General features: G+C 35.3%; 1 protein-coding gene across 8 annotated transcripts in view; it reads right to left on the bottom strand.

Annotated features, from left to right (window-relative positions):
• Nbea (neurobeachin) overlaps window positions 1-23,186 on the bottom strand; it is a 651,894-nt gene that overhangs the window by 209,602 nt on the left and 419,106 nt on the right. For all 8 annotated transcript variants that reach the window (XM_058582531.1, XM_058582532.1, XM_058582533.1 and 5 more), the window contains one exon: window positions 8,808-8,951. In XM_058582531.1, coding sequence (XP_058438514.1) covers window positions 8,808-8,951 — 144 coding nt within the window. The remainder of the gene's footprint in view (window positions 1-8,807; window positions 8,952-23,186) is intronic.

Genomic DNA, 23,186 nt, shown 5'->3' with positions numbered 1-23,186 from the left:
GCTTAGCATAGATTGCTTTTACAATATTGAGGTATGTTCCTGTTATCCCTAGTTTTTCTAGAGTTTTGAACATAAAGGGATGCTGTACTTTGTCAAATGCTTTTTCCGCATCTATCGAGATGATCATATGATTCTTATTTTTAAGTCTATTGATGTGGTGAATAATATTTATTGATTTCCGTATATTGAACCAGCCTTGCATCCCAGGGATGAATCCTACTTGATCATGGTGCACAATTTTTTTGATAAGTTTTTGTATCCGAGTGGCCAGAATTTTATTGAGGATTTTTGCATCTAGGTTCATTAGAGATATTGGTCTGTAGTTTTCTTTCTTTGAAGTGTCTTTGTCTGGTTTAGGTATCAGGGTGATGTTGGCCTCGTAGAATGAATTTGGAAGTTCTCCCTCTTTTTCTATTTCCCGAAGTAGCTTGAAAAGTATTGGTATTAGTTCCTCTTTAAAGGTTTTGTAAAACTCTGCTGTATACCCATCTGGTCCTGGGCTTTTCTTAGTTGGTAGTCTTTTGATGGTTTCTTCTATTTCCTCAATTGATATTGGTCTGTTTAGGTTGTCTATATCCTCCTGACTCAATCTGGGCAGATCATATGACTTAAGAAATTTATCTATGCCTTCACTATCTTCTAATTTATTGGAGTATAAGGATTCAAAATAATTTTTGATTATCTTCTGTATTTCTGAAGTGTCTGTTGTGATATTGCCTCTTTCATCCCGTATGTTAGTAATTTGAGTTCTCTCTCTTCTTCTCTTCGCTAGCATGGCTAAGGGTCTGTCGATTTTGTTTATTTTTTCAAAGAACCAACTTTTAGTTTTGTCAATTTTTTCAATTGTTTCTTTTGTTTCGATTTCATTAATTTCAGCTCTGATTTTAATTATTTCTTGCCTTCTACTTCTTTTGCTGTTGTTTTGCTCTTCTTTTTCTAGGATTTTGAGATGAAGTATGAGATCATTTATTTGTTGGTTTTTTCTTTTTTTAAGGAATGAACTCCAAGCAATGAATTTTCCTCTTAGAACTGCTTTCAATGTGTCCCATAGATTCCGATATGTTGTGTCTGTGTTTTCATTAATCTCTAAGAATTTTTTAATTTCTTCCTTGATGTCTTCTATAACCCATTGATCATTCAGTAACCTATTGTTCATTCTCCAAGTGATGTATTCTTTTCCCTTCCTTCTTTTATCGTTGATTTTCAGTTCCATTCCATTATGATCAGATAGGATGCATGGTATTATCTCTACTCCTTTATATTGTCTAAGAGTTTCCCTGTGACATAATATATGATCTATTTTTGAGAAGGATCCATGTGCTGCTGAGAAAAAAGTGTAACTGCTTGATGTTGGGTGGTATACTCTATATATGTCAATTAAGTCTAGGTTATTAATTGTGTTATTGAGTTCTATAGTTTCCTTATTCAACTTTTGTTTGGAAGATCTGTCCAGTGGTGATAGAGGTGTGTTGAAGTCTCCCATGATTATTGTATGGTGGTCTATTAGACTCTTGAACTTGAGAAGAGTTTGTTTGATGAACATAGCTGCACCATTGTTTGGGGCATATATATTTATGATTGTTATGTCTTGTTGGTGTATGGTTCCCTTGAGCAGTATGTAGTATCCCTCTTTATCCCTTTTGATTAACTTTGGCTTGAAATCTATTTTATTTGATATGAGTATGGATACTCCTGCTTGTTTCCGAAGTCCATATGAGTGATATGATTTTTCCCAACCTTTCACCTTCAGCCTATGTATGTCTTTTCCTATCAAATGCGTCTCCTGTAGGCAGCATATTGTTGGGTCTTGTTTTGTGACCCATTCTACTAGCCTGTGTCTCTTGATTGGTGAGTTTAAGCCATTAACATTTAGGGTTATTATTGAGATATGGGTTGTTCTTCCAGCCATATTTGTTTATTTATGTTACTAAACATGGTTTGTTTTCCTCTTTGATTATTTTCCCCCCTTTAGTGTCCTACCTCCCACTGTTGGTTTTCATTGTTATTTTCCATTTCCTCTTCCTGTAATGTTTTGCCAAGGATGTTTTGAAGAGATGGTTTTCTAGCTGCAAATTCTTTTAACTTTTGTTTATCGTGGAAGGTTTTAATTTCATCTTCCATCCTGAAGCTTAATTTCGCTGGAAACACAATTCTTGGTTGGAACCCATTTTCTTTCAGTGTTTGAAATATGTTATTCCAGGATCTTCTAGCTTTCAGAGTCTGTGTTGAAAGATCAGCTGTTATCCTGATTGGCTTACCCCTAAATGTGATCTGCTTCCTTTCTCTTGTAGCTTTTAAAATTCTCTCCTTATTCTGTATGTTGGGCATCTTCATTATAATGTGTCTAGGTGTGGGTCTCTTATGATTTTGCACATTCGGCGTCCTGTAGGCTTCTAGGATTTGGGGTTCTGTCTCATTCTTCAAGTCTGGGAAGTTTTCTCGTATTATTTCATTGAATAGATTGCTCAATCCTTTGGTTTGAAACTCTGTCCCTTCCTGTATCCCAATGACTCTTAAATTTGGTCTCTTGATGTTATCCCATATTTCTTGGATGTTCTGCTCATGGTTTCTTAACAGTCTTGCTGAGCTGTCTATGTTCTTTTCAAGTTGAAATACTTTATCTTCATTGTCTGATGTTCTGTCTTCTAAGTGTTCTACTCTGCTGGTAGTATTCTCAATTGAGTTTTTAAGCTGGCTTATTGCTTCCTGCATTTCTAGGATTTCTGTTTGTTTGTTTTTTATAACCTCTATTTCCCTGTGTAGTTGATCTTTTGCTTCTTGGATTTGTTTATGTAATTCATTGTTGAAGTGATCTTTCATTGTCTGATTTTGCTGTCTGATGTCTTCCTTGAGACTCCAGATCATCTGAAGCATGTATATCCTGAATTCTTTATCTGACATTCCATCTGCTGCAGCTATTACCTCTTCTAATGTTGAGTTGACCTGCATTGCTTGTGGTCCTTTCTTTCCTTGTCTCTTCATACTGTTTGCGTTCCTTTCTACTTAGTGAAACTGTTGTGTTATTGAATTTTCCCCCTATATATTTATATTGGTCTTGTATAGTTGCAAAGTCTCCCTCGCAGGCGCGGGCGGCGGCTCTGTCCCACTGCGGGCCGCTAGGCTTGTTCTGTGGGTGGTCACAGTTCTGTCTACTTTGCAGGTGCAGGCAGCGGCACTGCCCCTCTGCAGGCCTCTGGGGCTGTACTGCCAGTGGGTCGCAGGTCCGCCTACCTTGCAGGTGCGGGGGGGAGGGGGGGCGGCTCTACCCTTCCTCAGGCCACTGGGCCTGTTCTGTCTCTCGGTTGCAGGTCTGGCCTGTTCTGATGGTGGTCACAGTTCCACCTACCTGGCAGGCGCGGGGGGTGGGGGGCGGCTCTGCCCCCCAGCAGGCCCCTGGGCCTGCTCTGTGCGTGGTCACAGTTCCCTCTACCTTGCCGGTGCAGGGGGAGGGGGCGGCTCTGCCTCCCAGCAGGCCGCTGCTCCTCTTCTGCCAGTGGGTCGCAGGCCCGCCTACCTTGCAGGAGTGATTGGAAGCTCTGTCCTGCCGCGGGCCACTCGGCCTTTTTCTGTCGGTGGTCACAGTTCCACCTACCTGGCAGGCGCGGGGGGTGGGGGGTGGCTCTGCCCCTCAGCAGGCCGCTGGGCCTGCTCTGTGCGTGGTCACAGTTCCCTCTACCTTGCCGGTGCAGGGGGAGGGGGCGGCTCTGCCTCTCAGCAGGCCGCTGCTCCTCTTCTGCCAGTGGGTCGCAGGCCCGCCTACCTTGCAGGAGTGATTGGAAGCTCTGTCCCGCCGCGGGCCACTGGGCCTTTTCTGTCGGTGGTCACCTGGCAGGGGCGGGGGGTGGTGGGTGGCTCTGCCCCTCAGCAGGCCGCTGGGCCTGCTCTGTGCGTGGTCACAGTTCCTTCTACCTTGCAGGTGCAGGGGGAGGGGGCGGCTCTGCCTCTCAGCAGGTCGCTGCTCCTCTTCTGCAGGTGGGTCGCAGGCCCGCCTACCTTGCAGGAGTGATTGGAAGCTCTGTCCCGCCGCGGGCCACTGGGCCTTTTCTGTCCGTGGTCACAGTTCCCCTACCTGGCAGGCGCGAGGGGTGGGGGGCGGCTCTGCCCCTCAGCAGGCCGCTGGGCCTGCTCTGTGCGTGGTCACAGTTCCCTCTACCTTGCCGGTGCAGGGGGAGGGGGCGGATCTGCCTCTCAGCAGGCCGCTGCTCCTCTTCTGCAGGTGGGTCGCAGGCCTGCCTACCTTGCAGGAGTGATTGGAAGCTCTGTCCCACCGCGGGCCACTGGGCCTTTTCTGTCGGTGGTCACCTGGCAGGGGCGTGGGGTGGGGGGTGGCTCTGCCCCTCAGCAGGCCGCTGGGCCTGCTCTGTCCGTGGTCACAGTTCCCCTACCTGGCAGGCGCGAGGGGTGGGGGGCGGCTCTGACCCTCAGCAGGCCGCTGGGCCTGCTCTGTGCGTGGTCACAGTTCCCTCTACCTTGCTGGTGCAGGGGGAGGGGGCGGCTCTGCCTCTCAGCAGGTCGCTGCTCCTCTTCTGCCAGTGGGTCGCAGGCCCGCCTACCTTGCAGGAGTGATTGGAAGCTCTGTCCTGCCGCGGGACACTCGGCCTTTTCTGTCGGTGGTCACCTGGCAGGGGCGGGGGATGGGGGGTGGCTCTGCCCCTCAGCAGGCCGCTGGGCCTGCTCTGTGCGTGGTCACAGTTCCCTCTACTTTGCCGGCGCAGGGGGAGGGGGCGACTCTGCCTCTCAGCAGGTCGCTGCTCCTCCTCTGCCGGTGGGTCGCAGGCCCGCCTACCTTGCAGGAGTGATTGGAAGCTCTGTCCCGCCGCGGGCCACTGGGCCTTTTCTGTCCGTGGTCACAGTTCCCCTACCTGGCAGGCGCGGGGGGTGGGGGGCGGCTCTGCCCCTCAGCAGGCCGCTGGGCCTGCTCTGTGCGTGGTCACAGTTCCCTCTACTTTGCCGGCGCCAATAATTGATATTTTAGATTAAAATTGGTTGTTATACTGATTAATCTAAATATTTTATCCCAAATTATAATTAGTTAACTGAAATATTTAAGTGCATATGGAATCATAGTTGCTCATTCACTTCAGTAATTACTACAAACTAAAAAAGCAACTGAAATAAATTAAGTTAGGTGTTATTAATGTAATAATTACTTAATTGATTGGTATACTTCTATACTGTAATCATATTAGCCATTTGCTATAATATATAATAAATTGAGTAATTAGTAATCACACATATTTAACTTGCTTCTTGAGATGAACAGCTTGGCAAGAAAGGGAACTAAAAGTAAAACAGAAAGCTGCAGGACATTTAAAGCTAAAAAACTTTGTGGAACAATTTATCTTTATTAAAATTAGAAGGCTCTGAACAAAATGGAAAAAACACGTGAGTCAATATTTAAACAAAATTGTGGTAAAAGTATTCTATTGCTTATCAAATATTTTTAACTTACCAGAATGATTTTGGTCAACACCTAGGCTATAATTAAAGCTAAAATTAATTATTATGCATATTCACAGACTTCTAAGTAAATATAATAGAGCTAATGTAAGATGGAGTTATAAAGACAGGGTTTCACTTTTCCCTGTTTGAATCTTTAAGTATCAAATATACACCCGGCTATATACATATTTAAATGTAAAATTGGATGAATTTTAGTGTAAACCATATACTACGTATTTTTAAAGAAATGCTATTTTATGTACAGTTCTTAACTTTATACAAGTTAATCTTTCTGGACCTCCATATCCTATTTCTTAAAGTACTAGTAATCATAATTTATATCTCATGGGGTTGTTGTGAAAGATAAATGATTATTGCACATAAAGCTGTCTGAACATTGGTTCCTAAAAAGACATGCTAACTATTTTTCTCCCTTCTATTTTTATTCTTTTTAGAAACAAAAGTGTTTCTAAAAACATTTCATTTAAATCAAAATAAGGAATTAATCTTAATTAGTAATTTCCTTAGTTTTCTTTACTAAGTAGCAAACTCTTTCTATTTAACTTAATATTGCACACTAAAAAATTATATGTATGGTTTCTTTTTCTGTATGCCTATGTTATGAAAACAGGGTTTTGTAACAAGAGGAAAATGCTTTATGTTAATTAGAAGGTTTAGGCTTAACTTTACTATTGTAAAATGGTACATTCTTTCATATACAATCTAAAATCTGAAAACTCAATTATGTGCACATTTTTGACAGTTTATTTATATATGAATAATGGGCAAGCCATATCATTAAGGTAATAATGAAAAGGCAAACCTGTAATTTCCATCTTTAAGATGGAAACAAACAATTTTTTATGGAATATGTCTGTGACACCAAATAAATAAAAGATTATATTAATATTATAAACAGATTTTAGGATCTCTTGGATTTTGGTCTCCTATGATGGTGAACTTTTCTTTAGGCAGTATAGTATTATTATGCTATTTCAGATGCTAAATTCTGGATAAGATAGATATTATTTAGTAAATTAAAATTTCTGACATAAATAACCATAATCTGGTACAATGATTTCTTGGAACAAAATGTTATGTATTTATGTGATCTGAAACTTCACAAATACCTGATTTCTTAAACCTAGGACTTCTAGTTTGTAATTAACTTCTAAAAGTGAATTTTATGTAACATTGCCACTATCATGACAGTCTATACAGAGTCAATCTACACATCCCTATTCATTATGCAGACAACTTCTGTGGCTCTTACTTTTCCCTTCACAAAACATCCATCTCCCACTTCTTTTCCACTGCATTCAAAATTCCTTCAATTAACATTTTGAACTGCTCTATAAAAAATAAACATGATAGACTAGGCAGGGGATCAATATTTTAAGACAGCTAATAAGATTTTTCAGACACAAGGATCCTAAAAGAAGAGTATGAGGTAGGATCAGGTGGATATGGATAGGAACAGAGCTGCTCAAGAAAAATCTGGTAAAAAAAGTGAGAAGAGTCTTGATAGAGCACGTTCATTAGAAGGTTCATAATTTGATTTTTCATATAAATTTTATGTAACATTATTGTCATTGTTATGATACTATAGATTTAAAAATTTTGAAATAAATTCATTTAAACGGAATACTTTAATTGTCTTTGGATATTGGAACTTAATGTGTTTTAAAATTTCGTTTATAAATATAAATTAATATATCGGATTAGTTAATGTTAAAGGAGAGAAATATAGTTATTAGATTTGCTGCATTTTTCACTGATATTACAGGGTAGATTTTAATGATATACTTCAAGGGACAAGGCACATTTGAATCAACTAATTATCTTTAATGCAAGAAAGGACCAGAAAGAAGGGGTTGGAGTTGTGGCTCAGTGGTAGAGCGCTTGCTTAGTATGTGTGAGGTACTGGGTTCAATTCTTAGCACCACATGTAAATAAATAAAGGTCCACTGACAACTAAAAGTAATATTAAAAAAAAAAGAAAGGACCAGAAAGAGTTTAAACTATGTGTTAGCATATGTGAATGAAAAAGGGCAAGCCATTATCTAAAAAGATTAGGCACCACATTTGTGAATTTCCTATGATCTTTAAGATCAAGGACGAGACCAGGAAAAAAAGAAATATTTGTGGGCAAACAGAATTAGTGAGTTTCATTTGCTTATAGTTCTAAAACCAAAACTTGAACATTTACTTAAGGAATTCAAGGCAAACATTTAGTCATAGATTTCAGAGTAGTTTTAAATAGAAGAATAAATAGAAGAAATAGTTATCATGATATGGGAACATTAGTAAGAAGGCATATCCAGGAACTGGCATTGGAATAGCCTTGTTAATCTAGAAGAGTGAGAATAAGATCCATGTCCACTTTACAATTAATAGCAACCTCTCTTTGGTAAAAAGGGAAATGTCTAACTGGTAGAAATAAATCACTAAAGCTTTCATACAGCCTTGCCAGATAATTTTTGGTATGCTCCCAGAAAGTGAAATGTGATTTTGTAAATAGAATGATAACTGTAGTCTACTTCTTATTGTTGACTTCTACCTTGTTGTTGTGTGGGCTGAAAATATAGAACTGAGATAACACTTGGCCACTTTTTTTGAAACTCTAAAGTAGGAGTATTTAACTGGAGATCAGGGTATAATTTCATAGACTGATTTCTGGGGTTCAGTGAATGGTCAGAAATTGTACACAAAATTCTATGTGCATCTTCCTAAAGTGATCTGCTTTCATCAGGCTCTCAAAATGGTTTGAAACCAAAAAAAGGTTGTTAACCAATATATTAGGATAACTATATCCCAACTGGTCCTTATAGAAGCTGTCCTCAATTGACCTCAGACCATTACTTAGAGAAGCTAAGAGTGGAAAGTAGGTGGGGAAAAATGTCTGCTAGTGATGGGAGACTAGCAATATGAGATCTGATAGCAAAATGGGAAGGGGAAAGCGCATTCCAAAGAGTGACAGCAGGAAGAAAATGGCAAATTCCAAGGTCACCTGGCAGAAGGGGCTATCAGATATAAGTCAAGGGATCTATCACCCTGTCCAATCTCCCAGTGATATACACAGCTATATGTGGACAACTTCGATTATGTTTTTACTTCTCCCATATAAAACTTTGCTCTTTATCATACAGAAAGTTGGTGCTATTCATTTTTTTGGTCAAGAAAATACACACTTACTTATGGTTCTCTCTTCAATAGCAGAAAACAATATAGTAGAAAATTTACTTTCAAGTGATTGAACATTTTGACAACTATGAGTGCACATTTATTCGCCAGGAGGTAGAATTTAAATTTTCTTAAATTCACTGTATTTGTTAACACAAAATAGAAGAAAAATTGAAATTTACCTGCAAGATTGTCAATTTCTTTCTCCTGGAGCAGACTGACGGCGTCATCATCTCCTTCCAACATAAGTTCAGTCTCTGCATTCTGGTTCACTATTGCTTGACTTCTGAATGCTTTCTTTGATTTTACTACATCTTCTTCAGTGCCTGATAACAACCAAAATATAATAAGGTTATTATGCTGTTTTTTTTGCTTCCAGTGAGTATTATAAGTAACTGATTACTTTGTTATATGTTGCATAATTATAGAACATTTTAAAATTCTTCATTGTTTGGTTTTCTGTGAGAAAAACTAGAGGAATTTAATAATCTACCCTTATTTTACAGATGAGGAAATAAGCTGAGAAAGATACATTCATAGTCAGGGTATCTATAATCCATTTCTTATGACTCCATGAACAGTGCATGTTCTACACAAAATCTGTATTCATCTTAAACTCAGTTTTTTAGTGCATAAAATTAAACAATTTTAAATAATTATATATTTTTTGAATTAGGTAAAAAATTGACCTGCTGGCTTTTGAAAGTAGATGAGACAGGAATGAAGAAAACAAGAAAGCATTCACATCTGAGAGGAAAAATGTCAGTGGAGAGTTACAGAAAGTCAAAGGTAGGAATGATACTTACATAAACCTACTTCACCATAGTTGTTTTCTTTAGCAATTAATAAAAAAAATACTATCTGAAATTAAAGTCTTGTATGGTATATCAAATAATACAAAAATCAATCAAAACAGAAAAAAAAAAACAGAAAAATTCAAATACAGCAAATTTTTACCTGGCATTAACATGCCAATCAATGTAAAGGTTAGAAAGTAATGCATCTGAATTCCTGATGTATTTGATGGCTTAACAAATATTTGCACATTGACATTCCAACACCTGATTTAGCAGGTGAAAATGAGTCTCAAATTGTATACACTGCAAACAAATTTATACATCTAACGATACAGACTTACTTTTTGGGGGGAGGAGGAAGAGAGAAAGAGGGAGGGGGGGAGAAAAAGGGAAGGGGGAGAGAGAGAGAGAGAGAAGAAATACTTCTATTCCATATCACTTGAAACTGAATTTCAATTTGGAGAAACTACTTTCATATCTTACTTGGTTGGTGAATATATTCCTAGAAATGGGAGCCTAGTAAAATCAGTCCTATATGTTGTTGTATGTTAGTTCCAGGTGGTGATATGGAGTTGCACATATTGGTAGTTGCTTTCCAAATCACGTCATGCCTCTGGCCAAAATTCTCTGCAGTTATAATTCATAATCCTTTTAGCCAATTCTCCAAGGCTTGTACCATAGGATTTCCACCAGTACATCACTGTCTGTTAATGTTTGCTCAATCACTTTCTTGGAAGGGCATCTAGGTGCCATGGAACATGCACTATAAAACAGTGTTAACCTTTTCTTTACTTTTTGTCTTTTTTGCAGCTTTTGTTTTTGTCAGTGACTGAAAGCCATCTCTGTTTGCTAAAACATGAACAAATGAACTCAAAGAATGCCACAGAGGAGTAAAAGCACATGCTAAAGAACACAGGCACTTCACAAAACCACTGTAGAGTACCAGTGGCTGAGAGGAACTGTTTTATCCCAGCCCCTGCTCATTTAGACAGCATAGTTAATATACACTTTTGCAGTATAAAGCAACAGATTGTTAAATGTGCCTTGACAAATATTTCGGAGACAAATCATATTATTACAAATCAGCATCTTATCAGAGGTGAGAGAATTAAATGGGTTACTTGTGTGTTTTTCCTTCACTGGCCTATAGATGATTCTTATTTCTGCAATGAAGATTAAGGATATATCCCTGACTTCAAACATTATCCTAATTTCATATGATTTTTTTGTAAAATAAAGCCAGCACAACAGTAATCTCTTGGGGTTAGCTATCTTTATAAAGCATTTGATTCTAGGATGGTAACTTAATTAGGGAAACATAGAGCTTGCATCATTTAACAAAAGAAACAGATGTAATGATTAATAACCTAGATCTCCTAAGGTCTTTACCTTCATATTTTTAGGCAACTTTACCTGGATAATACTAATTGAACATTTCTCTGAGCTAATTGTCTCTTGCTACTCCTTCTCCTTTGATCAAATCACTTCAGTCCCCAAACCCAGGATTAATCTTGTATGGTGACTGCCACTGCTCTAGTTCAGGTCATTTTGGTCCAGAGGGTTCTGGGAACTCTTTTATTCACACTACCCTCCATGCTTTTGTCAGACTGATTATTATGAAACACAGATTGGTTGAGGAAATTTTCCTGTTTAATATTGTTTATTAACTCTTCTTAGTCAACAACACTAAATGCAAGACTTATACTCAGAATAAAATCTAACTTAGCATGGATGACCAAGTCCTTTTGTCTTCTCATCACCAGCTTTGCATTACCTTTCACCACTTTGCAATGTTGAACCACCTATAGCTTCTAAAATATGTCATGCTTTCACATACCTCAATCTGTGCTAATTTAATTTCCTCTGTATATTTTTCTTTCCTTCATTATGTGGCTATTTCTCCTTGTGCTTCAAAACTCATTTCCATCGGGAGCTTCTCCTAACTAAGGCCTCTGTGCTTGCAGTTTACATAGAACTCAACCATATTGTAAAGCTGGTTTCTGCCTTCTCTGCTATATTGGAGCCTCACTCCTGTGGCCTCAGTGTCTGGCACTCAGCAGGTACACCACAAACAGGTGCTGAACTGAAGTTCAAGTTTTCCTCAACCTTTAACCCCATCCCTTCTCTAATGTCTTAAGATAGATTTGTGTATTCTTTTCCTTTTGCTTTCACAATACCTCATAAATCCTGCTATGAAACTACTTACAGGTATTACAACTGCATATTTATCTCTATAACAGCCTTGAAGCACCTTCATGACTGAAAAATGGTTCCATCTTTTATTGTTCTCAGTATTTTGCACACTGACTGGTCCAGAGTGAGCACTTATAAATCCTGAATAAATGAATAAACTAAAAAACAACAGTTACCTGTTTACAGAAGTTTCTAAATACGAAATTCCCAAGGCATCTTAAAATCAATCATAGAGAAAACCTATGTATTTACATGAAAGAGAACTTGATTTTTGCATAAAAGTCAATAAAGTTCTTTTAAGTGTGAGTCAGTCCAAAAAAGCAAGTGTTTACTTGTATTGTAACCACGTTGAAAATAAAGCTTTCTATTATTCCTGTGTTACCAAATAAAAATCTGCCCATAGAGAAAATGTAGTAGAAAAAAAGTAAGCTCTGAAACATACATCAAACTTCCTGTTTTACCTACTCTAGTTTTAAAGCAGTAAAACAATCTTTAAAAGAAAGATATGTCTTTTAAAGAAATATAGTAAAAGAATCTGTTTCAACACAGGGAACTTATTCCTGTTGAAGTGCTATCATTTTGCAGCTCAGAAAACTTCCCGATTTTATGGTACTATAACAAACATTTATCTAAATTAGAGTTCATGAGATCTAAAGGTGCTTTTCAATCACAATATCCTTTATGAATTAAAGTTTCATTCATCAAAATTACAGGCAAAAAGTGGTAAGGTCTCAGAGGGCTGTCTCATTACAAGGCTAGTAAACACTGTCCTTAGAAAGAATTGGTTTATCACCCAACAAATCAAAATCTTATTGGGAAGAGAATTTATTTGAGATAATCTATCTTCAGAAGACATGTTGAACGGAGTGCACTTCTTGGCCTCTTTAGCCATTCATCAAGAAATTAACAAGCGAACCACAAACCATCAGTATGCCTTGGTTTTGAAAATGTGAACTATGTGTGAAGATAGATAGGAGAGACGTATATGCCTACTTTCTATGATAATATTAAAATGCCATAAAATTTTTAAAGTTTTAGAAGAAAAAATGCCACCCCTTCTAGATTAATGAAGTAAAATCCAACTCTAGATTTTTTTAAGATTATGTTACAAATGACAAACACATGAAAACATTAAATATATAGATTTATTAGTAAAGATAAAAACCTGAAAAAGGTTTGTATTTGAAAATGTCATCTAATATACAATAATGTATCAACTGAACCTAAATTTCCCTTTTTATAAAATTTCTCTTAATAACCAGGTATCCATGTAAAACCAAGTACATTTTAAAAGTGAACTAACAGGAGAACTAAAATTTTCCTAGTATGGTTACTACACTCTTATATTATTATTACTATTATAACTATATTATTATCATTTTAAAGTGTTGTGATTTTAAATAAGCCTAATTAACATACAGAAATGACAAAATGGATATTTTAACTTATCTAAATAATATTAAAGAATCTATCTACCTGGAATGTCCAAAAATCAAGGTCAGGAAATTAGTTCATTTTCTCATTGTTATTTTTTCACTGATAAATATAAACAATTAATGTAAAAAATACCACCAAATTGTTTATTTATGTTTAAGGAATTATCATATAGTCAACTCAAAAACATCAATACTACTAAGGAAAAAATAATTCATAACAATAAATAGCCATAAATCATACATGTGATTAATGCACAAAGAGAAAAGATACCACCCTGTAATAAGCTAATTTTAGTGTAGCAAATACTTCTATGCTATTATTATTCATAGTGAGTATGATACTATGAATTAATGTCATTTATACAAGTTATACATAAAATATATATATGCATATGTATGAATATATGTATCTATCATCTATCATCTGTATAATTATATAAAAATATATTTTCAACCTTATTTTATCCATTAAATTTTAAGTAAAAGATCTATGATAGCTCATGATCTTATCATTTAACCTTGTCAATTCACTGATTTAGCCTCTTTGAACCTCATCTTCCCCAAGAGCTGAATGCTTCTGTCACTACACCTTTAAGTCTGACATATAATTTCTTCTACATGGAATTCTTTTACCTGCCTTGTCCTTCTCTGTATAACCTTTGTATCTTAGAAATAGGCCATAACATATTATAATTATTCATTTTGGAATCCTTTATTTAGGGATTCTCTTAGTGACTTAATTTCTACCCTGTCAAGTATCAAAGAGTCAGCAATTGTTTGTTGAATAAGCACACGAAAATAATTCACTTGTTAGTTGTTTTATATGCCATTACTTAAGTACTTAAGTTACTTTTCATTTCCTTTGTAGTCTTCTCATAAATGAGGAAGTTAGACTATGCATTTTGCCATTTCTTATTGTTTCCTCCAATATTTATTAGGAATATATGTGTGTGTGTGCATATATATATATGTGTGTGTGTGTGTGTGTGTGTGTATGTATACATATGTAAATATATGTATATGTATGTATATTTAATGCTTTCAAATGTTTGTTATTTGTAACATGAAAAAATTTAATGTTGGGTTTGACTTCTATATATATATAGATTTAGACCAATCTCTTAATTTTGTCAACTTGTGAAACAGGAATAAGTATTTTCAACCTAACTCTCATAGGATTATTACAAAATTAAAATGAGACAATGGATGTTTAAATATTTTGAAATGTGTGAAGATTATCCTTATAATAAACTATTACAAATGTTAAAAATTTGATAATAAATTAATAAGAGAATTAAAAGATTATATTCAGTACATAAAACTGAGAAAAACACAGTCAATGCTTTATTGCTTATAATGATGTTGCACAAACACGGGGAAGAGGAGGTTACTGTGAGGATTAAAACCCTCAAACAAGATAAAATATAAGCCCAAATCCAACAACGCTAGGTATTCAAATAATGATGGCTTCTTTTCCTTCAGCTGGAGTTGGTCTTCCTTCCACCATGCTGTTCTAACAGTCTGTTTATACTCATTACAAGACTTTGACCCTTTAACTCCTCCACTAGACTGGATGCTTCCTGAAGACAGAAGGATGCCAGTTACACAAGTGCACACTAGTCCAAATGGAATAGTGTGTAAATATCTCACATTTAAAAAATGTTTTCTTCCTAAAAAACTTTTTATTCATTTAAAGTTATTAGATAAAATTACATAAGCATCAAACTTTGGACATGCTTTTTCAATTTTGTGTAGAGATATATTCACAATATAAGTACTTAAAATCTTGAATATTGAAGGAAAATAACTACTTTTTCAACAAAAGAAATGCACTTAGTATAGATTTATTTTTCTTCTTTGGAAGAAATCTTTTAGGTGAGATTGGCAGACTAGAAATTTAAGTCTCATTTTAATTTTACCTAAATGTATGATTAAGAAATTCTAATGTTTCTAAACATTTAGAAATCAGTTTAACAAGATGGAATTCTTTTTCAAAGGAGAAATTCCTTTTAATATATACAGTTTTGGGATTGGGGTTGTGTCTTAGTCGTAGAGGGCTTGCCTGGCATGTGTGAGGCACTGGGTTCCATCCTCAGCACCATATAAAAATAAATAAATAAAGGTATGTGTCCATCTACAACCAAAATAAAAATTAAAAAAAAATATATATATATACAGTTTCATAATATTTTTAGCTCATCCAATGAATTTTGACAAAATTTTTCCTTATGGAAATAATACAAAATGATGCAACTTATTTTAAAACCTAAATACTTTTCTTTTGTCCCTTTATGGACAAGTGCTTTTAGTAATTCTAAAGGATATTATTTAACTTCCAATAAAAGAAAAAGATTTTTAAGAAAAATGTACCTTTAACTAATTGCATTAGGCATGGTGATATGATCTCATGTAAAAATATATATGAATCAATCTATTACTTGTAAGGAGATAATAATAATAATAATAATAATAATAATAATAATAATAATAATAAGTGACACAGAGACAAGGTGCAGAGGCAGGGAAAGTGGCAGAGTGGCTCTTTGTCCAAGCAGCCACATTTATTTATACCAATAGGTTACATTAGGTGATTAGTACCATAACTACATTATTAGAATATCAGTAAGGTTACTTATTCTGCAGTTACATTTCACAGTTACAATAGGCAATGTTAAGAGCTTTGTGCAGTTCTCAAGAAAGTTCATTGTCTGAAGTTACTGTTAGGGGGGCAGATTCAGGAGCACCAGAGCTTGGTGAAACATTGTAGTTATCAAGCAAGCAAGTTCCTTTATTCCCAGGAGCTATGTGCCTTGATGAGGCTCTAACACAGAGGCTTCTCAGGACATTGCCATACCAGCTAGATGTTGCACATATATTAGCTATATTACTAGATCCTAAGAGAGATTGCAGGGCATTCTAAGGGTGGAAAACAGAATGCCTGTTATCCACCAGGAGTTTGTTCACCAGGGGAACGCTTCCTTGAACATTTGGTCAGAATCACTATAATTACTGAGAAGTTTACAATTTTTAACATTTTTTAAAAGATGAAAAAATGCTTTTTATTAGACTTAGAAACCTATTGCTCAAAAATGTTCTATGTTGGCTTGCCGACTTTCATGTATTTGTGAGATAAAAAATAATAGATAAATACGTGGAACATACTTAACTATAATAATCATTTACTATCAAGCAAACATTTTTCTTTTTAAACTATTTAAATTCTAAATTAAATTTTATGTTCTAATTTATAACACAGAACAAATTATTACCTTCTTAAGAAATGTAAGTGAAGGCATTATAAAAGAAATGACCACTATTCTACTGAATGCTAAGGACAACAACTACAAAAAAAAAATTCTATATACAATAGTTAAAAAAAAAAAAAGAAAAGAAAACAGGCCAGGAATGCTGACACACACCTGTAATCCCAATGGCTCTGGAGGCTGAGGAAGGAGGATCATGAGTTCAAAGCCAGCCTCAGTGAAAGCAAGACACTAAGCAACTCAGAGACGCTGCCTTTAAATAAAATATAAATGGTGGCTGGGTATGTGGGATGTGACTCAGTGGTCAGTGTCCCTGAGTTCAATCCCCAGTACCCCACCAAAAAACCAAAAATCAAAAACAAAAAAACAAAACAACAAGAACAACAACAAAACCCAAAACAAAACACCAGGCTTTTCAGTAGGAAAAAAATCCCAATGTTAAAAACTATTAATCATACTAACACCTATCTTAAAAAAACACAAAAACACTTCTCTTATACTTGATGATGAGTCAGAAGATTCACTTTCTCTGCATAAACTCATCATATGAAAGCAAGTATTTCTACAGATGAAGTAAAATGTTTCTATTCAATAGACTACTTGTATTTGTTATTGTAAACATACTTTAAGGAAAAATCTGAGTAGTTATTGAGCGCATTAAATAAATACAGGTATAAAGTCTATAAGTACAGATATCAAGTTCTACCTTTCTTAGTTCTGCATATTTTAGCTGAAACACCCACAACTAAGAGAACTGGATTTAACCTAGATTCCACTTTAGTTCATTTTTGTTGACAAGAAAATATATTGAATAATCCAAAATAGATATCTAAACTACCATAAAATTAAAACCCCAAGATACCTGCTTCAAATTTATGATAGACTTGATTCAGACAGGATAATCCTTACCTAATTCAATAATTGATGACTCTTATGGTCCATTTTAACACAACATGTTATGCATAACATAACACAATAGTACAGCATAGCATGTTTTGTGTTTTTACCAAACAGGATCTTATATAGACTTGTTTGTTTTAAATTAGGCAAACACAGGGAGACTGTCCTCTGAAAAATGGGAGGAAAATATTTCAGAGGTACAATAAACCTGTAGTATTAGCAATCTGGATATTAATTAAGATTCAATGTTCACAGAAATTACTCCAAGTATTATATTATTATTCAAGTTAGTCATGCTTGTAAAGAATTTAGTAGAATTTAAGAAAGAAGAGAAGAAAATGGCTACCTAATACCAACAGTTATTGCTCAGTAGAAAAGGACATCAAGGACACTTGCAAGTAAAAGAATTGGATCAATATTAACGTGATTTTCATTTCATGCTTCCCCAACTCCAGTAAGCTGACAATATACTCTGATTATGTGAACTGCCTCAGAGTAACACAGAAAAGGTTATTAGAGCAAGAGGTGGAAATGGAATACACTTTTTATATTGACAGCCCTGCTAATAGAGTATACTGATTTTCAAAGACATGCAATGCATTTTTACAATTTGGTTCTGACAGCAAAATAGAATTTCATTTATTCCTAATTCAAAATATTCTTATGTAAGCAATATTTTTTAGAGCAGACCAACAAAGGGGATATTCACAAACAGCACTTCTACAAAGAAAAATACAATTAAAAAGGTGTAGAAATTGTTATTGAATTTAAGTAAAACACTAAGTATGAAATGCTAAGGTAATCCTCTGAATAGAGTCAATGCAGAAAAGTGTTATTATAAACATACTTTTTAAAGAAAATTTGACAAAATATTTATTAAGATAAGAATATACATGATGGTAAATATCAAATCTCTTTGCATATTATGTTGGATATTACTTGTTAGGATTTTTGATTAGTCATGAAGTTAGGGTAATTTTTAATTATTTGAAACAGGATTTCACTATATTAAAAATCACATGAACCCTAAGTACATGTATGAAGACACACACAAAAAATATCAGGTGAAATTTTGCTTGTGAAAAACATGATATAATATATAGAAAACTTGGACCAATTTGGATTCATATTTGTGACTGAATACATCTTATAGTGTGTTATGGTCCCTATGATAAAATATGCACAGAAAAAAAGAGTAGCATGTAATAAATGTATCAAAACAGTCACTTCACAGAGTGACAACTAGTAATTTTCCCTTTTCTTTAACTAACTATTTTTGGCACTTTTTAGATTTCTTATGAGCATATGCTTGTTTTCAGGAAGGTAAAACAAAAAAGGATTGAAAGGAGAGAAGAGTGGGAGGAAGGGCCTAAGGACAAACACCTGCATCATATGTCCAGAGAGGTAGATGGCAGATGTTGCCAAGTTTGGCAATCCTTGTAATGACAGAAAGATGAACTAGACAACTTGAAAGGGGGTTGAGAGGGTGGGGAGACTTCCTTGGATAGTGGACGATATTAAGCTTTGGAATAATGCTTGTTTTTTTGTTTTAAACTCTGTCAAGTTCAATGTGGAAAATTTAAAAGTATGGGACTATGGAAAATATGGTTGGAAATGTTTAGTATAGATAAGGAACTGGCTCAGAGTCATGCATGAAAAATTAACAAAAATTTTTCTTTATTAAAAAATAGCATATCTAGATTATTTAAAATGATTCTTAAATTACTAAAAGCATTAAAAATATGTTTTTATAAAATACATGGAATATACACTCCATGTATGATAACTAAGATAATCTGTACTGAGGTATATTTATGGATAATAGACCATAAGCATCTATCAAAAATTAGCAGATAAGCTCTACAGTAGGGAAATGACCAAAAGGGCCCTTGCAGTTGACATGTAAAGAAATTCTAAATGTATTCACAACAACACTGTAGAGTAAGACAACTGTATTTGTGCTTAGTTTTATCTCTGCCACATTAGCATGTTACCTGGTTTCTATGGTTTGTCATTTTCTCAGATTAAAAATAAGAGTGTGAAGAGAGAGCCTAGAGAAAAAGAGAAAATATTTGCCATCTGCATCTCAGATAGAGGATTAATCTCTAAGATATATAAAGAACTATTAAAAAAAACCCTTAACACTTAAAAAACAAATAATCCGATCAACAAATGGGCAAGGGAACTGAACAGACACTTCACTGAAGAAGAAATATGAATGGTCAACAAATGTATGAAAAAATGTTCAACATCACTAGCAATTAGAGAAATGCAAATTAAAACTACACTGAGATTTCATCTCTCTCTAGTCAGAATGGCAATTTCAAGAATAAAAGTAACAATAAATATTGGTGCAGATGCAGGGGGAAATGTTCACTCATACATTGCTGGTATGAATGCAAATTGGTGCAATCATTATGGAAAGAAGTATGGAGATTCCTCAGAAAGCTTGGAATGGAACCACCATTTGACCCAGCTATTCCACTCCTTGGTATATACCCAAAGGACTTATAATCAGCATATGAGAGTGACACAACCACATCAATGCAGCTCAATTCACAATACCAAAACTATAGAATCAACCTACATGCCCTTCAACAGATGAATAGATAAAGAAAAATGTTGTATATATACACAATGGAATATACTCAGCCATAAAAAAGAATAAAATTATTATATTTGCTGGTAAATGGATGAATATGGAGGCTATTATGTTAAGTGAAATAAGTCAATACACACACACACAAAAAGAAAAAACCCCAAAAAACATTGACTGTTCTCTTATATGAGGATGCTAACACACCACAAGGAGGTGAAGGGAAGAATAGAAGTTCAGTAGTTCAGACAAAGGGGAATGAAGGAAAGGGAGGGGGAACAGGAACAGAAAAGACAGTGGAATGATTCTGACATAACTTTCCTATGTAAGTATATGAATACACCACAGTGAATCTCTATATCATGTACAACCATAAGACTGGGATCCTAATTAGAGTAAGATGTACACCATATTTATATAAATATGTCAAATTATATTCTACTGTGACATATAACTAAAAAAAGAAAAAAAAACAAATATATGAGGAAAGAAAGAAAAGCTTCCAATAATGTCTGTGATCTCTGAAGTTTTCTATTATTTAGAAGGAACTATGTGTGTGTCTGTGTGTGTGTGTGTGTGTATGTGTGAGTGTGTGTGTTTCCCAACTTACAATGACTCAAGATTTTTCAACTTTACAATGGGTGCAAAAGTATCACATGCGTAGTATGTAAATAAAATGTCATATTATGTCTGTAAAATGCATTCCTAAGCATATTTTATAACTTAACTTTTACATATCTATTTAAATTAAGACACTATTAAAACCATAGGGTGAAGAAAGGGCTATGAGATTGAATTATCACACTGACACCAAAAGGAGTTGACAGATATTTCCCTCATGTCTTTCTCTCCCTCTCTTAAAAACATTTACATCATTAACTTTTCAATATATTATTGGATCCATAACCAGGATAAATCATTTTATTCTAAATATGGAGAGCCAATTAATAATGTACAAACTAAAATGGAGTTATCAAAGAAGAACTATAAATGTATGTACTAAAAATCTAATCAGTTTGAGTCTGTCCCATTTATTAATTCTTGATTTAATTTCTTGTGCTTTAGGAGTCTTGTTAAGGAAGTCAGAGCCAAATCAAAAGTGAAGATTTAGGCCTACTTTTCCCTCTATTAGGTGCAGGGTCTCTGGTCTAATTCCTAGGTCCTTGATCCACTTTGCATTGAGTTTTGTGCATGGTTTTTATTTTCATTTTGCTACATATGAATTTCCAGATCTCCTAGCATCATTTATTAAAGAGGCTATATTTTCTCCAATGAATGTTTTTGGCATTTTTATCTAGCATGATATAACTATATTTATGTAGGTTTGTCTCTGTGTCTTCTGTTCTGTATCATTCTGTACATGTCTATTTTGGTGCCAATACCATGCTGTTTTAGTTACTATGGTTTTGTAGTACAGTTTAAGGTTCAGTATTGTGATGCCTCCAGCTGCACCCTTCTTGCTAAGGAGATTGCTTTGGCTATTCTGGGTCCTTTACTTTTCTAAATGAATTTAATGAAAAGCTTCTTCTCAGCAAAAGAAACAGTCAATGAGGTGAAGAGAGAGCCTACATTTTGGGAGCAAATTTTTGCTACATGCATGTCAGAGCACTAATCTCCAGGATATATAAAGAACTCAAAAAACTTAACACCAAAAAAAACCAAACAACCCAATCAACAAATAGGCTAAGGAGCTGAACAGACACTTCTTGGAAGAAGATATACATTTGATCAATAAATATATGAAAAAATGTTCAATATCTCTAGTAATTATAGAAAGGCAAATCAAAACTAATCTTAAGATTTCATCTCATGCCATACAGAATGGCAGTTATCAAGAATATAGACAACAAAAAATGTTGGTGAGGATGTGGGGGGAAAAGTCACACTCATAACTTTGCTGGTGGGACTGCAAATTGGTGCAACCAATCTAGAAAGCAGTATGGAGAGTCCTTTGAGAACTTGGAACAGAACTACCATTTTACCCAGTTACCCCACTCCTCTGTCTATACCCAATACTTAAAATCAGCATACTATAGTAAAGCAGCCACATCAATGTTCATTTATAGTAGCTCAATTCACTAGCTAAACTGTGGAAGAAACCTAGATTTCCTTCAATAGATGAATGGACAAAGAAACTGTGGTATATATACACACAATAGAATATTACTCAGCATTAAAAGAGAATAAAATTATGGCATTTGCAGGTAAATGGATGGAGTTGGAGAATGGTGCAAAGTAAGCCAATCCCCTCAAAACAAAGGCCAAATTTTCTCTCTGATAAATGGATGTTCATCCATAATGGGGGGGGGGAGGCATGGGATAAATGGAAGAGCTTTGGTGGAGCAAAGGGGAAGTAGGGGTGGAGTGAGGGTATGGGGGCAGGAAAGATGGTGGAATGAAATAGACATCATTACCCTAAGTATATGTATGACTGCACATATGGTGTGATGTTATATCATGTGCAACCAGGGAAATGAAAAGTTTTGCTGCAATTGTGTACAATGAATCAAAATGCATTCTGCTATCATACATATCTAATTAAAATTAATTAATTAATAAAAAATTTAAAAAATATATAAAATAAAATATAAAAAAGTCTTTTCATACCACAACCAATAGCTTTTTAGAAAAAAGCAAATTATCTTTCTCAATGTTAAACTAACTGTATACTCTTAAAAAATGAAATCAGATAATTTGATAGCTTTTTTCTCATCAATTGTATAGCTGGACTAGCATTTTTTTTCTCAGTGCATTTCTTATTTCTTGATAACTGAAAAAAATTACAGTAGCCATGCATATACCATCAAACCTAATTTAATTTCAGATTCGTTACAGAGCTGCTTTTTATTCATCAAGGTCATATCTTGATGGCTTCACAAGCTTAGATAAATCAGGTGTTAAGCAGACACATCTCCGAGGAACCTAAGAATGTTCTCATTTGCAGTTCTCAGCATATCTTATTATTTATTGCCAAAGAAATGACTGATTAACTTTGTCATCTTTGCCCCATGTTTTTTCTCCTCAGGCTGCAGCAGCCTGCCCTCTTCGGTGATGCCTGATCAGACCTATTTAAGATGATGTCTTTGATCACAGACATTGAGGCACTTGCGATCTTTGGCTTTGATGAAACATTGTTCCACTGTAATTTTATGGAAGGGAAACATAGGCCTAGATGATAAATGACAGTCAACAAAGAAAAACAAAGTTATTAAGATTTCATACTATTCTTTGGCACTAATACTCTTCAAGCACCAAAAGTGTAGCAGAAGTTGACCAGTGTAGATTTTACTTTAATATATAAACCATTTGCAAAACCTTCCTTTTTAAATAATCTCCCTATTAGCTAAAGTACCCTGAAAAAGAAAATACTGCAGGT

The sequence above is a fragment of the Marmota monax genome, unplaced genomic scaffold (genome assembly GCF_021218885.2).
Source record: "Marmota monax isolate L192 unplaced genomic scaffold, Marmota_monax_Labrador192_F-V1.1 WCK01_AAM20220418_F8-fsc00011, whole genome shotgun sequence".
NCBI lineage: Eukaryota > Metazoa > Chordata > Mammalia > Rodentia > Sciuridae > Marmota > Marmota monax.
Note: the sequence above shows the minus strand (reverse complement) of the source record. Positions and strands in the feature narration are given on the sequence as shown.